General features: G+C 44.4%; 1 protein-coding gene across 1 annotated transcript; it reads left to right on the forward strand.

Annotated features, from left to right (window-relative positions):
- Positions 1-2,935: 2,935 nt before the first annotated feature.
- LOC144165777 (cystatin-2-like) lies at positions 2,936-14,281 on the forward strand. Its single transcript, XM_077695547.1, has 4 exons — positions 2,936-3,092; positions 4,371-4,607; positions 12,174-12,278; positions 14,076-14,281. The coding sequence occupies exons 2-4, from the start codon at positions 4,389-4,391 to the stop codon at positions 14,175-14,177; spliced, it is 426 nt and encodes a 141-aa protein (XP_077551673.1). The 5' UTR covers positions 2,936-3,092; positions 4,371-4,388; the 3' UTR covers positions 14,178-14,281.
- The last annotated feature ends 4,014 nt before the right edge of the window (positions 14,282-18,295 follow it).

Here is an 18,295-nt window from a genome sequence, read left to right on the forward strand (position 1 = left end):
GGCGCTTTGGATAGGGAGTCTCGTACAATTGTAGGTTTGCTAGACTGGAAAACAAATTTTAAACCTTTTTTCCTTCGCGTTTGCAGTTCCGGATCAAGCGGTATTTGTAGAGGTTGAGTATGTTTACTACGCCGTGTTTCCGAAGTAAGTGTTGTGTTGTATGCCTGCACGGCAAGTCAAGAAAAATGCGAAGCATCCGTATTTCAAGAATGGCTAGTTTTTCCAGATTTGAGGTTGTATTTGTTGCCCATACAAGTGTGCGGTTGTTGAAGTAAGAGAAGAAAAGTGCCCGGCACACTAGTATTTTGACTTTTTGTGGCTGCACGTATTAGCGGCGGAGAATAAATCCCATGGACCTCGAAGCTTTTACGGTTATATGGTGTACGTGATCATCCCACACCGTATATTCTTGGGTTTATAAAAACGAGCGGGGTTTCATGAACATATGATGGGGTGCTGCAAAGAACGGTGCGAGCGCAGACATGGCTCACGCCAGCCCCAACCGAAAAAAATCAGAAATATTCTCAGGCGAAACAGTTGCCTACTCAAATAAATACAAGTGTCGATACAAAGGGAAAGACCACAAACAACTGCACGTACACACCAATGCATCCGTTTTCGTTCAGCCCACGTGGTTTATCAGGAGTTCTTGTTCTAGGCAAGTACGAGCATAAACATCCTTCATTTAAAAATTAAGCAATCTGCGAAGTTAAATAAAAGGTGTTTCTTTGTCTTTTTGGGACGTGCACTTTAACCATATTGGGTTGGGGCCGCCAGCGTACCGTAAATTGACAAATAAATCAAACAAACATAGACAGTATAGTAGGAACAAAATAGCAACTACTAAAATACTAGCTAATGCGCGTAGGCGGCCATTTTTTCCTGCTCCCAGAGACCTAAAAGGCGTGAGCCAAAATAATGCCCGATACAAATACCTCGCTAATTTTGTTTGATTTTGCGCCGCTAAATTAAAAAGAGCAGCTTGATTACGACACCCGTATACGGGTGCTCTTGAGATCGGGATATGTGGTACCTGTTCAAAAAAACGTTCATAACAAGCATGAATATCCACCAAGGTTACCAGAAGGGGTCATGCCATCAAGGCGTACACTCTTAGGCAAAAAGGACTAAAATAGGGACTAAAATACAGCCGTTAGTCTTCGCGGGCGACCGTTCATCTTCAAGGGGAGTATCTGCGGCAGAGCACGTGTCGTGTGTATAAATGCGTACTAACTGTTCGTCCCCACCGATCTATAAGGAGTAACGTGAAGACAAAATGCATGCAGTTAGTCTCTTTCCTGCGTCGTTAATCCCCTAATGGCGTCGTCGTCGCCCTTTCGCGCATATGTCTGCGAGCAGTTTTATATTTCCAAAACACAAGCCATTGTAGTCAGTGCGTGCTTTAGATGGTGCCACGGGAGAATATATTGATGTTAGTTATAAGAAAATCACCTAGGGTAATAGAGCGGCGGGTAATGGCAAGGAGCGGCGAAGCGCGATTGCCATACGCTTCTCGGCGAGGTTATGTTGATACGCTGTGTTGCATACGATTCGTGCGAGGTAATAACGGTCAATGAAAGCTTTCAAGTGCCTTACAGTAACGCAAAAATTACTGGAAATAGCAAAAGTGGATTCATGAGCGTAGTGAATATGTATATGTTTAACAGACGAGAAAAAACGCATGTTGCTGATGACAACTGCAAAACAAAAATGCTCGCTACAAGTAAGCGTCTCGAAGTTATCTTTTACACTCGGTACATAATTGCCTTGGGCACCAAAACTATGACAATGCTGCAGCTGCTGTAAAACCCGCTTGCATTTCCAAGTCGCAATCGTCTAGCGACGCGAATTTGAAGAATTCAGGCTAAGCAACACCGAATTCGCTTTCGCCGATGCAGGAAAATATGGCATGTTTCCTTATTCTGACACTCACACAGACGACACCTTTCATATACGTTACATAGAGCACTTAACATATGTATCGAACACTATGAAAGCACTTAGCTTGCGCTTATTTGTGCGGAAACAAATGAGTCGTCCGATCGCCCAGCTACCTATCTCAACTAGGCGACGACGAGTTGATTGTTATTTACGAGAAAAACTATGGTTGTGAGGCTCTACTTCGAATCGAACTGAGCAATAGTTCCTAAACCCAGCAAAGCGCTAAGTGCAAAGCGCAAAACGCGGTCACGTTCGCTTGCGCAGATAGAAATTCGGGCACCAGTTGCAATGGATCTGTTGCGTTATGCACAGAACTACACGCTGTACACTTCAATATTATCTACCTTAGCTACCTCCCGGCGGCGTGGTCCAGCGGGTAGCGCGTCGGGTTCCTTGTGTATATTTCCGCGCGTCAGGCGTTCTATCCCTGCCGGTGCCGGAATTTTTTTTCTTTTTTTCTGCACTCACGCAGTTCGTCCTTGGGGAGTATCGGAACGGACCATCCGGGTGAGGGACTAACCGTTCGTCCCCTCTCAGTTAGTCCCCAAAGGGACTAATGATTGTGGCAGAGCCCGTTAGTCCCCGAAAGGACGAACTTTTAGCCCTTTTTGCCTAAGAGTGTAGTGGAGAGCTCTTTTTTCAGAGCCGTACTGTTTTCTAAGCACGCTTTTGTTCTTATATGGGCCGTACCCTTAATCGAACACACGCGCCCCTCAAAGACGCGCCACTTTGTGTGGCGGCCGTAGGCGCCGAAAGCAACTTTCCGGTTTCGGCGCCCTCTCCACTCGGGCCTTCTTTCCACACGATTATTTCCGTCTCGTAATACTGCGCTGTACTGGATGCAGAAAACCAAGAAATGGTTCTCCTCTGCACCTAGGCGCACAGAAAGCAAGCCACCCCGCCCTAAAAGAAAAGAGTTAAAAACCATTTTTGTCATATTCTGTGTGGCCGAAGGTCGCCGTGCTTGTTTTTCTAGCGGACGTCAATCGCTCCTAGCTACATAGCGCCCTTAGCAGAAACTCTCGCACGCCTTCCACTCGGCTCGTATCACGGCCTTATCCGCCTTCCTGTCGGCAAAACCGCGTTGCCTCTCGCGTCTTGAGACGAGTTTCCCTATTCTGCTTCGTGTCATCGTTTCGTTCGCCGCAGCGGTGAGTACGTCAGATTCCTGGAAATGCTCTTGGGTTTTTCTAGGCCAGCCAAGTGAAGCGTTCCTTTCAAAGATTGCGTGTTGTTCCGCCGACGAAGGGCTGATTTGGGGCAGTTCAGGAATAATATAAAGACGATGATGAGCTTTAGGAGTGTTTTGTTCTGTTACCGCAACTTTAGATTGCAGCATAAAAAAAGTAACGCGAAATACCGTTTGTTTATTACATCCTAAATGTTAGGGAATATTATAAATGAAATTATACTACTGACAGAACTATGAGTGTTGAGCATATATTAAATTGCCTGCCAGAGTCAAGCGCAGTGTGGCTAACTAAACGTGCCGATTAACCTCCCTAGAGGGGCCGGGCTGGCGCAAAAATTCTGGGATAGAGAAGACGAAACGAAATTATCTATACAATTGCTGAATTTCAGTTCCCTTTAATCGCACCACCTCACTTAATAGATATGCTTCCCTTTCTTTGTCACTGGGTGTTATCGACAGCCTGAGCGATTCCAACCGTACGCAGCCCTAATCGCGTTAAAACAGCACCATTCATACCTTTCTCGGGGCTACCCACAAATGATCAAAACGGCATGCGTAAAAAAGTAAACTTCTTCCTGCGCAGTAAAACGAGCAATCAGGTCAACATTATTTAAAATAAAAGGACATATTCAGAAAATTGAAATGAGTATTTTTTATTTCACCAGCCAGTTTCGGTGCGACATTATGAAGCTGGCGCCGATTGCTCTGCTTGAAAAACGGCTGCGATTTGCACATCAGCCCTTTTGATCATTTGGCGCTTTCTGAGGAATGTTATCAATGGGGCGGGTTTTAATGTGCTTGCGGAGATCCGTCACACAGGCTTCGAAAGATGTCTGTTTTGTTTCGCTCTGCCCAGTCTCCGTTTTTTCGCGCTGTTCCACACCGTGCAGACATCACCGACGCTCTGAAACCTGTCCGCCTTAGTAAATCTTGGAAATGTCCCTGTGTCCTTCGATACACATCTACAGCTACTAAGCGCACTCATATAACGGTGTATAACCCTCTCTGTTATAACCACGCGAGACTTTATATGGTCCAATCAGATATTTACAAATCATGATGGACGCAGGCAACAGCCGAATAGCTACAGCAGCCTAAGACTTGACTTTACCGTTCGGTTCAAGGGGGAGCAGGAATTCAGGGAATTCTTCAAACACAACCGCAGCTTGAAAACAAGAAGAAACTGTGAGGAAACAGCTGCTCACTAACAAGGGGTGGGGGCTTGTATTTATCGCAGATCTTCGGCTTTAGGACGATGGCTCTACGTACCTCTGCGTTCACCCTTGCGGTCGTGTTTGCCGGCGTGTTGTTGCGCTGCTACGCCGACGAGCCACACCTGGTGGGAGGCTGGCATCAGCAGAGCGAGATCGGTGACGAGCGCTACAACAAGTTGGCGCACTTTGCTCTCGCAAAGCAAGTCGAAGGACGGGAGTTCTTTGACACTCTGCTCGAGATCACCGCTGTGGAGACGCAGGTATTCTGACCGTATTTTTCTATATTTCTTTTATGATAAATTTTCTTTCTACCTCCCCAGCGCAAAACCAATTTGTGGAACCAATATTGATTGATTGATTGATTGATTGATTGATTGATTGATTGATTGATTGATTGATTGATTGATTGATTGATTGATTGATTGATTGATTGATTGATTGATTGAGGCAGTGTACAAGTACATCGCACAAAGCATTCCAGTTTTCAGTTTCCTGCCGAGGTGAACGGGACACACGGCGTTTCGGCCCGATTGACCGAGCCCGATCGAGCCGACTGATGAGGCTCCATCCCTCATGTAGCACAACGGCTGCAGCCCAACCAAAGCACATTGAACAATATTCTGTGAGACATACCAAAATTGCATAAATAATGTTTAAATGCTCATTTAAGCAGCAAATGCCGACGATTCATGATTGCTGCGCCAGAGACATTAGGATGTTTTGTGAGCGGGACTTTATTTGCCTTCCTTTTGTCTGTCTCCCCAGTGGGGCAGGCTAAAGAAAATTATTTACTATGCTTCCGAGAAATAGCTTTGTGCTCAACAAGCGCAGCACTCTTTCGCAGCAACTTCTAAGTACCCGCATGTCTCACCGCATCGTCCTCCTGTGGAAATTTATTCTGTTCTCCAAAGGAAATATTATGTCCAGCCAGGCTGCAGCTGTTGAACATTCGGTATAGAGAAACCCATCTCCCCTTTTGCTCGTACCAGGCTGAAGTTGCCTCTCGCCTGAGAGTACATTGTTTGTTTAGATCGCCTGAATTTCAAACGTAAGGCATTGGCCGCATCCACTTCCAGCTCCATCGTTGACATGCCTACACCAGTTGCAACGCTAAATGAATATCTTCAGGCTATTTTGACACAATAAACAAATTATTCTAACGCACTTATCGTTCATAGAAGAGGCAACCATCCTTTAAAGCGAGTGTGGTAGAACTTATTCTGTTGTACCAGCAAGCGCGTTCACGAGCTCGATATACGCCAGGGCATTTTGACGTTGTTTTAGCAAGGCAGTAAACGCAAGCAAAAACAGGTAGGCTAAGCCTGCAGCTAGCCATAGGGCTTTACGCAAGAGCTGAATAATATTTTTGCGCCTACGCGGCGGATTAGCTGGTGCGCCTGAGGAGGGATACGGCAAGGCCGTAGACGGTGTGAATTCCACCATTACATCAGATTGCGCGGTAAGCAGATTTAACAGCAGTGGGGTCAACGACTGTTATTCATGGTGAAGTACTTGCATTGCTGCTAAATGGCTCTGTGTGGGTCGTCGTACACCCGGCGTGCCAGTGCGGTGAGCAGCATGATGTTGCCGCACCGTGTGCAGCTAAGACGAGAGGGCTTGGCTTTAGCAGGCGGGATGGTCTCGGCGTTTTCGAGGTACCACAGGTCAGATGTGCTCGAAGTGGCGGGCGAGTTTAGCCATTTTAGGTTAAATTCGGGAGGTGGCAGTCACCGCGGTCCTTCTTTGGTACAATATATTGGGCATGCGGGTAGTTTCTAGAGGATGGACTAAAATGTTTCCACTTCAACGTGTTCTAAAACACTAAAACAGAGCTGACCTATAGTGATTCGGCCGCACTATCCAGTGGAGTATATTGAAGACTGAAGGCAGATAATGCTGAATTTTCAGCGACACCGAATAGGTGCAAAATGTTTGATTGCATACATGGCATTGCGTTCAGTGCACTATTGAGTGAATTGAACAGTGGAAAATCAGGCGCACTGCCGTTCTTTACTTTCGTTTTGTCTTTCACGGAGAGCGTAATAGTTTTGTCCACACATTACAAGCAAACCCCCACGTTAAAGAAATATTTATGGGCTTGTTGTCTAAGCCTAAGTACGCGTGTTTGGTAGCCGGGATTGTTATTATCCTTCTGATAAAGGCTAAAGGGGAAACACCGGTGTGCCGACATTTTGATGAACGTTGCGAATTGCGAGGAGCTCAAAATTAATCGGAAGCTCTCAAACACGGTGCGCCTCACAGCCAAAGTGTAGCTTTGGTACGTTAATAGCCTAAATTAGTCAGGATCTATAAAACTGCGTGTTGCAATCCGAGCAAGTTCAAGAGTTGCGTATGCTTTAATTTTTGCAGCTTCCGTAATAAGCGCTGTATTCGGTGCCACACGCAAACATTTTGTTCGACACACCTGCCCACAGCATTCGCACATTGTATTCAACTCGATAATATGGGTGGTGAAAATATTTATTTCAAGTGGAACGATGTCTTTGGCCGAAAGTGGGAGATGTCCTCAGTCCAGGTGACTGAGTCCTGCTTCAACAGGTGTCGTGTGCCCTCCTCCACGACCTCTCGTTGGTCTTCCGTGCGCGAGCTGGACAGCATGGCCTCTTACTGCACGAGCGTTACGGGGGCGTAATGGGAGCTTTTGCAGTGTTCCGCAAAATAGTTTGATGCTGCAGGCAAAGGTCTAATCAGTGTCGCATACCGGCAGGCATGGGAGCAGTCGGAGATGATTTTACCCAACCGGCCGAACCGTTCCGCTTACTAACTAGCCAGAGTCACTGTAATTATTAATAATTACTCTGGCTAGTTAGTGAGCGGAAGCGGTTTGTCCGGTTGAGTAAAATCAAGACAGACTAATCCGTTTGCAGTTTCGAAACGTCACCAGCGAGGATTGCCGTATTGGATGGGAGCAGTACGTCTCGATTTTTACCCAACCGGCCAAACCGCTTGCGCTCACTGACTAGCCAGACTCATATTAATAATTACAGTGACTCTGGCTAGTCAGTGAGCGGAAGCGGTTTAGCCAGTTGGGTAAAAACTATGACTGCTCCCATCGCCGCCTTTATGTGACTTTAATTATACCGTTCCCGATGCTGTTCGGGATACTCGTCGAATTCCTAATACGTATTCTAATATACCAAGAATTTCCAAAAACCTTTTGAGTGTGACGAGCAATGCATTTATTTTCAGTGTCAATTATAATTACCTACACAGACAATTTTTTAGGTTTGAATAATTGATGCGAATTTTAAAATATTTTTAGATTTTTAGGCATATGAATAAAATTGTTTGTTAAGTGTAAAGAATTTAAAATAAAGAATTAACAATCGTTATTTGCTGAACCAACCGTTAAAAATTGTTTCAAGTTTTTTGTATCAATAAAAAACTTCGTTATTCCAAATTACAGTTTAGGAAACATTACGCTCTCGCAAGACACTACATGTAAATGCAAAAAAATACCGTCAGTTAACCATTCAGTATTCACGTCCAAGCCGAGGCTGGTATCTAACTTAGTAATTGCAATGAACTTCCTTCGTGTGTGGTTATTGTTGAGGATTTCAATTGCGTCATCCTCCGTGAAATTTGAGTGCTTAAGGTAGCAAAAAAAAATTCGCCATTTCTACACTGTAAATCTGGATCATGAGCGTTGCTTTCCAGCATGCGACAATCGTGCCACAGAAATTTGGTGAAACACACAAGTAAGCTGTGACAGCGAAGCTGTTCCCGAAATCGTAATTTTTTTTCGGTCCGCAGTTCAGATAGGAAGAAAATTCCGAGAGCAGGAACGGCAGCACGTGCGTAGCGGCAACCGCCTTGCACTAAAAAACAAGCCAAGAAAAACGCCAGCGCTTGGGTGGTCTTGCATCGCGGCGACCGCCCAGTGTCCGCGGTTTCGTGTTTGACAAGCCCAGCATACCAACTCAGGAAGATTGGACAAGATTGTCCCCCCCAAAAAAAAGCAACGGGCTAGCTCGATTATGCCGGATATACGTAGCGTGAGCTAAGGTTTAGCTGGTCGTTCTTTGCTTTCCTGGTTGTCTAGGATTAGCTGATTATCATGCTAACTGCTGCTAAAACGATTTCCAAGCCAATCCAATACAATGCAATCGAATTTAATTCAATCCAATCTAATCCAAATCGAATCCAATCCAATGCTCCTCGCGCTTGCGCAGCACGGCACTCCAGGAGCCACGCGAAACCACTCAACCTCGGCCAGTGTTGCTTACGCTGCAAAACTCCACTCGTCGTGTTCGTGGCACTACTGGATGTGTACAGGAAAGACTCCAGTGTTCGCCGTAGTCGCGGCAATATTTTCTAGGAACGAAAAAGCCACGCCATTGCATGCGCCCTTCAAAGTTGATGTCCAATAATTATCACCTCCCACAAAATGAAGGAAGCTCATACTTATAGCAACACTGGTGGGGCAAAGGTAGCGGCGGCAGCCAAGGAGAAACGAATCGGGTACAATAGTGTACTTTAACCGTTGTGATGGTCGTGAAGGTTGCGGGGAGCTTCAAGACCTTCAACTCTTTGGTGTTTTTGTGAGATTCCTTCCTTTTTATTTCTCCTGGGCGTTGGCGACGGTAACCCCTAAAAAACAACGACACACGAACACACATTTATTTTGGCGGTATTCATACCTATTTTATATGATTACGTTAATATTGATACCTAAATTCATTCTAAATGACTATCCAAGTGTGGTAAGACATGCATACTGGCATAGGCGTAGACTGCGGCGAGGGGGGGGGGGGGCTGAGGGACCCGAGCCCCTTCCGGTGTTTGCCGGAGGGGGCTATGCAATTAGTGTGCGTTACATGCGGGCTGTTTGCACGAACTTCAGGCTATCGTCGAATTCACAGGACTAGCAACAAACACACAAGCACGCGACGAAAAGTCACACGAGCTCTACGTGCCTAGCGAGACGCAAGCAAGACGCCTGTGGGTTTCACTGTCCCTCTTGTTCTAGTTTGTTGGTTATTTGATCTTTGTATTCAACAATATGAACCCCCAACTCCCCAAGCGTAAACGTTAACCAACGTATGTTTCGGAGAACCTTTTCAACAGCGTTCAACCAGGGCAATTATTAGAGCCAAAATTCTATTGCTGAAGATGCAAATTCAGAAATTGTTTCGTTTGTGAGTTGGACCTTCAATCACAGCGGTCACGCAGCCAGCATTACGTGCGTTTGCGAAGTGGAAGTATCTAATCGCCTGTTAGTTCTAACGGGCGTAGGTATTGCGGTGGTGGGGATCGAGGGAAAGAACAAGGCCGCTTCCCACCGGACAATGACGCATGGAGACGTTTCTCGCGCACAAGTTCCCTACGGCTTCCCGTCTACACTGGTGACTGCCCGTAGCGGCGTCGGTTTTTTCTCACGGAGCAATAGTTTGCGCGTTCACTGCGCCCTCTCAAGGAAAAAACTCAGCTGTCGCTCGACAAACGTGGTTAAAACGCGCCAACGAGGTCAAATTTATTTTCAAATTTTCTTGCCTGCAATAATCAAGCAAAACTTCTGAATGATTGGACATTTTATTAAATAAAACGGCGACTGTGGCTAAAGTAACTCCGAATTGATCCTAAAGGCTATGTTTTATGTGCAGCACACCACACACACAAAAAAGATTTAGTGTATTTGTGATCTATAAAATCTACATACACTGAATGGATAACAAACTATGCTTGAAACGTACGTTCAAAATCCCATTAGACTTACGTTTTTGTTACCTGGGTTGAAAAAAAAATCTGTCACATACCCCATAAAATCACCTGCGCATTCTAGGAACACACAATCAGTGGTCAGCAGAGCCCTACAGAAACGTGAATTGCGCGGGTTAAAGATATGATGCTTTGAGAGCAAATGTTTTTCTTTCGCTACCCTTTTGTTTGTTTTAAGATACAATTACCTTAGAAATAGTTTAACTGGAGAAACAAATACATCTTATAATGCGAAAAGAAGGAATCTAGGCAATAATGAGTTACATTTAGCGCCAGATTTGTGGACCAGGTAACACCTTAACGATTTCCGTTCAAGCCAGAATCTCGTGAATATTGAGGTTTACCTTGTGATACATTGCACCTAAAGAGATTAACCGTACAATACAGACCGATTGACTACTTTGATTTTAATTTAATCACTTCCTAATTCTACAACAGCTTCATCATAATGCAATATGAATTGGCTGTGGTTTGAAAATACGTACGATGCTTGGTTTAAAAAAATAGCCTCAAACACTTGCTCAAATAGCCCGTAAGTTTCGAGACGGTAGCTACAAGTGATGCGCAGACCGTTTAATACGCTGAAAAATGTTTTTGAAGGACTTCGCGTCAATTAGAAGATAGATAGCAGGTGTTATGGCCAGTTTCATGCGAATTGACAATATTAATGGTGCGCGGTGAAATAAAATTTTAGTGTATGGTTCTTCAGAAGGGAAAAGGTTTGGGCGTGTTGGTTCATCGTCACACGGAAAACAAGCGCTAAATAAAAACACGGGACGAGCGCTTGTCCCGTCTACTCCTGGTCACGTGTTTTTATTTAGCGCTTGTTTTCCGTGTAGTGTATGGTTGTTTAGCCACCATGCGTTCTCGTTGCCACGCTGTAATGACGCACAGAATGTTACAGAGGTGGTGGTTGCCTAACAACCAACGCGTACGTAGCTCTAGCGCTGGTGGTGCCTAAGACCCTAAGCGTACTCGTCGTCGACGGTTTGAACGCTAAATGCATCGTTATGGACTGTTCGGTGAGGGTTTTCTTCTTCTGGAGAAAGTGAAAGTCGCGATTGCAACGAGGCCATCTCGGAACCGCTCAAAAAACTGCCAAACTGCGACGAGGGAAAAAGCCGAGCACCTTACTTCGTGCAGCACACTTGCAGGAATGACAAGTAAATTACTATCTATCCTATCATTTCATAGTTGCGGTAGGTGTAAGAGGATCTAAGAGGGTTCTGTACCACAACCTCCGATGAATTTTTATGCTGCCATATTAACATTTTGTGGCTTTCCTCGAAATGTGGGTGTACTATAATTTTAAAGCGCCGCGCTGTTTCACAGAAACATTGAATTCATTGAATTTGAACCAAAGCAAGAAAGGCGAAATCACACGCAAGATCAATTAAATGAACAAAACTTGTGTCGCCGTGAATGGAACAAAAAGTTTAAAACAAATTCTGTATAATTTATATCGTTTTTATCTTGCGGGCCAACAAACAAACTAAGCATGCAGGTTTTCAAGGAGGAATCCAACCATCTTTTTTTATGTAAGCCTTCCTACAGAATAATTGTTTTATTGATTGATTGATTGATTGATTGATTGATTGATTGATTGATTGATTGATTGATTGATTGATTGATTGATTGATTGATTGATTGATTGATTACGAGCTTTAATGCGCCAACGACACACAGCCGATGACGCGCGCCGTAGTGGAGGGCTCGGGATTAATTTTGGCCACCTGGGCATCTTTAACGTACGCTGAAATCTCGAAAACACCGTCGTTTTTGCTTTTCGCCTCCATCAGAAAACGGCCGGCTCTCGGGAATCGAACCCACGTCCTTGTGCGCAGCAGCACAATGCCATAGCCACGAAGCCACCGCGGCGGGTCATTTTCTAAAAGTTTCATGCAATGAGGGTCTTGTGTCTCATGATGTTAGAGAATGCGTTTGTGCACTGGGAAGGCATGTGCATTTTTCCTTATATTTGTAAACATGTGCAATCATTTGTTACCACCAAATCAGCGGCATTTTCATTTATTCATTAGTGAGAAATCGCTACATTTATACCTGCATTTTTACCTTGTGATGCGCAGCTTGTCGCTGGAACCAACTATCGGATTACCTTCAAAACTGCCGAATCAACGTGCCGGGTGACCGATACCTACACAAAGGAAATTTGCCTCCCTAAAACGCAGCAGGTAAGGAACATCAGCGCTTTGGAATACGTAAGAGTTACCACAACATTTTGTTTCAATGCATCATAACATTGTACAAAGCGAAAACTGCTGACATAAATCGCCGAGACACGAAACGTTAGTAGCTATATTCTTACTATGTCTGCCTCCAAGTGCTTTATTTAGTCAAAATGTAACATAATATCAAATTATCTAAGAACCAAACCAGCACTTCGGAAAACATTCCCTTTGTATCTGGCCGTTCGTTTTAACTTTTGAAGAACCTGCTTTTGTGCGCCGTTGAAAATTATTGTTGGCTTACTTTATGCTTTCCACCTTTTCGTGTTGTCTTTTTTCAACCTGAAGCAAATATATCCCATCAGCCAACACTCTACGACGATGTTTGGCATGTAAACATTCTTCTTTGTGGGCAAAGTGTTTAGTGCCACAAAGCAATTGAGAAATGTTCGGGTCCCCTCGTAAGTACCTTTGCAATTCAAAATGACAGTGTAGGACGGCTAGAAAATGTCTTCTCCCTGAAACATATTTATACTTAAGAAATTCTGAAAGCACCGCTTTAAACTGTCTAACATTGTCTTCAACGTGGTCATTATCCGTTGTCTCGTTTCGAAATTTTCCTCTGTCACATGCAATCTGGCAACAGGCTGCCATTTTTGCAATAAACTTTCACTCAGCTTCTCTCTTATCGCAGTGCTCATCCGTCACCTGACGGGATAGTGCGCGTCTTTTCCTTTTTATTTTGATTTCACTGTGCTTCCAATAGCTTGTGCCGCAATATCTGTCATTTTATTATCAGATGCGACGCATCTCTTTCACCCGCCTTGTCCCTCCGGCGACGTCCGGCGGCGTCCGCAACCCTCTCTCAGTCTCCTCGCCGCGCCAGCTGCGCTAGCGCCGCTCTCACCGCAGCGCCATCTGTGTGTCAGCGCTCGGCTGCGCTCGCTCCGTCTCCGTGCCAGCTGTGCGTGGGTGCGGCTTAACACATGCGCATGCGCTGCTCTGCGCTGCTCTCTCTCATTCCACTCACCGTACATATAAATGCGGTAACTGCGCCGCTCTGCTCAGTCGTTCCGCTGGCGCTCCTCCGATGACATCCTCCGGTTACCTCCGATGATTTGAATTGGAGACTAACAGGCCTGATATCGCGATGGTCAGCGCAACCGTAACAAGCACCGGCCACCCCGATAAAAATTTACACCATCTGCCCGCGAGGGGAACCATGGGGTAGATGCGACGCATCTGGGGTGAACATGCTGCGTAAAATATGGACACACAACAACAATGGACACGCTAACATAACGGAAACGAAACGAAAACCACCTATGCGTCGCATCTACCCCATGGTTCCCCTCGCGGGAAGATGGTGTTAATTTTTGCTTTAGTTTCCCCCAGTTCCCAAGGTTCACTCAGTTCTTTTTAGTTGCTGTCAAAATAACCAATGCAACCTGAATTCCCAATACATAGCAAGCTGATAGTTTCGGCAATGTCCTGGCGGAAACCAAAGCAACACTGACAAAGTGACCGGGGCGCAGACGTAATTGACGGGACAAACCTCGTCTCAGCATCCCCTGTTAATTTACGGTAAATGTAACGTTCGGCGCTTACGTAATCGTCGATGTAAATGCTTATTTCTTATACTAGCTTATTCAGTAAACTTTGAATTTGTAAAAAACGTTTCCTAAGTGTATATTGGGAAGCACCACGGTTGTTTTGGTGTACTGTAATACGTGCCGTCATTGAAGCAGAATATTTATTTCAACATCAACAAATTTTGATGTGCTTTGTCTTTTTTTGGAATAGGTAAAGGACATCTGCACGGCGCAGATCTACGAGGTGCCTTGGCTGAACACGACTTCACTGACCTCCTTCACATGCGGCACAAGAGGCTCCTCATCTTCGTAGTGCCGTTTTTTCTCCCTCACTGATTCCTAATCACGAGATGTTTTGGAGTGCATCTAAGACATTAGTTTCTTTATAAAAATAAAATGCAAGCAAGGAAGTAACTGGGTGCTGTGCTTGCTTTACTGTATGTGTCTTATTTCGGAAATTCATTTTGTGATGCCTAAGCGTTTGCGCATATAGACAGCACTCATAAATGGGCAATAAATTAGTTCTAGGATGCCTTACGAATTCGACGACCAAGATCTAATCGGAAGGTTTGGGTCGGTCCCCTCAAATGACGAGTGATTGAGTTTCCTTTCTTTTCTGAATAAATTTAAAATGTTACGTAATTAGTAAAATAAATGCAGAACAATTCCACACGTCTTCCTTTGCGTCCCTAACTGTTAACCTTCCCTTGTTTATTTCCTCAGCGACGATCCCATTACTTTCTACCTATTCGGGAATTATCGTGTAATACGAACACTCCGTGGTATAACCATGAACTCAGGCGCCTACCAAACCGAAAAAAAGCAACTTTAAATTCTCGCCAGAATATCTCGCTATATTTATAGATGGTCTTTGTACCACTCAGCAGTCAATGGATATGTTACCTTTGTCAGAACTGTAAAGTAAGACTTCGTAAAAAAATACGATGCTTGGTTTCTTGAAACATTACACCAGGAAATTTTGGCGCCTTGTTAACTTAGCCGACAGCTCTCGCATTACTCTAAGACACAAGCGGCAAACGAATAGCTCAAGGGGGAGGCACTAGTGTGCTAAACAAAATATTCTCTGATGCTTTCGGTAACGATCCCACTTCTTGTGTACCCAACTTTAAAGGCCAAGACCCGCCACGGTGGCTCATTGGCTAAGGCGTTGCGCTGCTGAGCACGAGGTCCCAAGTTCGATTCGCGGCTGCGGCGGCCACTTTTCTGATGGAGGCGAAAAGCAGGAATGCCCCTGTGTACGAGATTTAGGCGCACGTTAAAGATCCCCAGATAGTCGAAATTATTCCCGAGCCCTCCCCTACGGCGCGCCTCATCGTCAGCGTTGCGTCGGCGCGTTAAAACCAACAATCAATCAAATCAATAAACTTCAAATGCCAAGGCTACTTACCGATGTACAGCCTCCCAAATTCTTAGTAATATAACGGGAGCGACGACCGACTGGAATGGCAACGCCTTATCACGGTATTGAGTAGCGAAATAGGCGAGTGTACGCCCACGTCCATAGGGTTATCTTCTGTATGAGTGTCCTCTGCTACTCTGTTTACTTGAGAGTGGTACACCCCCTGCCACTGCATCTGAATGACTTTGTGCCCCACGATGCCTAGCTACCTTTGGCAGCAGCGAAACGGCCTGACAAGATAAGAAAAACACGGTGCGTGTAGCCCTGAGAAGAAGAACGTAGTAGACGACGCTCCAACAACAGATATTTCTATGCGCGTGCGCATACTCCCGCCTATTTTGCCGGTGAACATTGTGATAAGGCGCTGACATGACGAGGCTACGTCGCTCCGGCTATATTATTGAAAATCTGGGAGGCTGTTCCTTCTGGAGATTGATCCTAACGTTATAGTGAAGATTATTGACTCGCTTAAACTTTCTTCTTCGGGTGTTGATAGTATGAGTTCCAAATTCCTCAAAACTACTAAACAAAATTGCTTTATTATCCTATCTAAACTTTTTGACAAATCTTTAGAAAAAATAAACGTCTCCGCTAATTGGGAAATAAGAAAAGAGCTACCAATCTTTTTATTTAAGGGGGGATAAACAATCCCCCTTCAATTACAGGAAAATATTTCTTACTAGCATGCCATGTAATATTTTGGGAGAAATTATTCGATCTCACGTTGCCAGTTTTCTCGAACCCCTATTTATTTTTTGTCCTTGAACTTCTTTGTTTTCGGAAGACATTTTCTTCCCGAACACAGTTAACTTTGTTTACTCACAAGCTTCACTCTGTTCTGGAGAACCTTTCATTGCTGACTGCATATATTTTTATTTCGCTAAACATTGCACAAAGTTCCGCACGCGTTACTCCTACTCAAGCTAAGAAATATTGGGCTCGGCACAAGCATACTCAAATGGACTCAGTGTTTTCTGTCCTACAACGCCAGCATTTTGTCACAGCTATTGACACCAATTCATCTCTCACCCCGGTTATCTAAAATGTAGACCAGGGTGCCGTCGCCTTGCCGCTAATTGTTGTTATCTAGATCAGTGATTTTCCTAAATGTTTCTCAACAAAGTACGCCTATTCTCTCATGATTCTGTAATTTTTCGGGAAATAACCAATGATACTGCAAAACTCGCACTCCAATCCGACATCAATGTCATATCCATTAGTGCAGTATATGGCAGATCGTTGTGAATACTACAAAATGCAAATCAATGCAATTTCTTTTATCACCACTTACGCGAAATAATATCTTGTTGATGGTAACATCCTTGAAACGGTTACTTCTTATAAATACTGGGGCATTCATATCACTAATGACCCATCTAAGAATCTTCACATTGAAAGCAATGAACCCACGTTCATGTTCGACTAGATAACAAGAGTTTTCATTCCCTCCTTTCTCTGATAAACTGTACCTCTTCAAATGATGCCTGGGTTCACAACCTGACTTTTATGATTGATATGGGTCCCATGTACTCAAAGCCTTAGTCATAAGCTCGAAATATTTCATAATAACGCCGGGCTTTAATTTTTTCCAACTTTCAGCGAGCCGCCAGCGTGTCCAGAATGGAAACAAACTTAAGTGTAATATCGCTGACGTCATGTCGCAAAATAGGCCCTTAGCGGTTGTTCCAGAAAATATGTCCAAACAGCGTGCTTCCTCACACTTTACTTACTCCACCTTCATACATATCTTCGCGTTAAGATCATGTTCACAAATTTGGCGTTCCTTTTTGGAACACCAAGACCTTTTTTCATTCCTTCATCCCTCACACCTCTGGGGACTGGAACCACGTTCCTTCAGATATCGCTACAATCAGCAACCGTGATTTATTTCCACCCTTTGTGCCCGTTATTTTCAAGGATTTTGATGGTGTATGAATGATGCATTCCTTTCACGAATTGCACGTGTTCAATGTGTATATTTATATTTTGGATCCCCTTTGCAATCAATTACAAAAATTTCCACGCATTAAAACCTCAGCCGCACTTACCCCGTTGCAGAGTGAATATCGCTACGTTATTTACCTGTATAGCGTTGGGGTTCAGTGGTTATAACTACTCTTACTATGCAGCTTGTACTGCAGTTTACTAAATAATTTTATAGCATTTGCCCACTCCCCTGTTCAATGCAATTGCCTAAGGATAGTCAAAATAAAGTAAATATGACCAACATACCAAAAACCATACTATCCTCTCTCTTTCCTTCTCTCTTTCTTATATATATATATATATATATATATATTTATATTTTTATTTATACAGAAAGAAATGCGGCAGTCTACAATGCAAACGGAGGCATAGGGCAATGGTTAGACTGTTTTAGACTTTTAGTGACGTTACATCAAATTTTTTTATTAATTACGTGAGAAAAAAAAAAAGAAAAGCACGCGCCCATAGTGGGGACCGCACCCACGACTTTCGATTAGATCTGGAATGACTTACCAATTCGGCTATCTGGGCGACTGTGTTCTCCTTCACTTTCAGGGGTATTTATATATACTACAACTGTATCTGAGGCTTGAGGATGGTAGCCAGCGCCACTCAGACTACACGGGGAGAAGGGGATCTTCTTTTCAACCCCCGGGGCGTGACTCGAACGTCTACAGCCTGTCATGAGCGGGTCAACTGGCGGGGAACCCTCTTATGCTACCTTGGCATCAAGGCTGCCAGAACCGAGGCCCTCGTTAAGCTTTCGCACGATAATAAGGATTGGAAATGAGGGGCTCATTAGGAAATACAGAAAGAAATGCCGGCAGTCTACAAGGCCAAAGAAGGCATAGGGGAGTGGTTAGACAATTTTTTACCGTTAGTGACGTTACATTATTATTATTTTTTTATTATTATTAATACGTGAGAAAGAAAGAAAGAAAAACACGCGCCCAGAGTGGGGACCGCACCCACGACTTTCGATTAGATCTGGAATGACTTACCAATTCGGCTATCTGGGCGACTGT

This window comes from Haemaphysalis longicornis, unplaced genomic scaffold (genome assembly GCF_048455015.1).
Source record: "Haemaphysalis longicornis isolate Haplotype H1 unplaced genomic scaffold, Haemaphysalis longicornis Haplotype H1 scaffold_15, whole genome shotgun sequence".
NCBI classification, from domain to species: Eukaryota; Metazoa; Arthropoda; class Arachnida; order Ixodida; family Ixodidae; genus Haemaphysalis; species Haemaphysalis longicornis.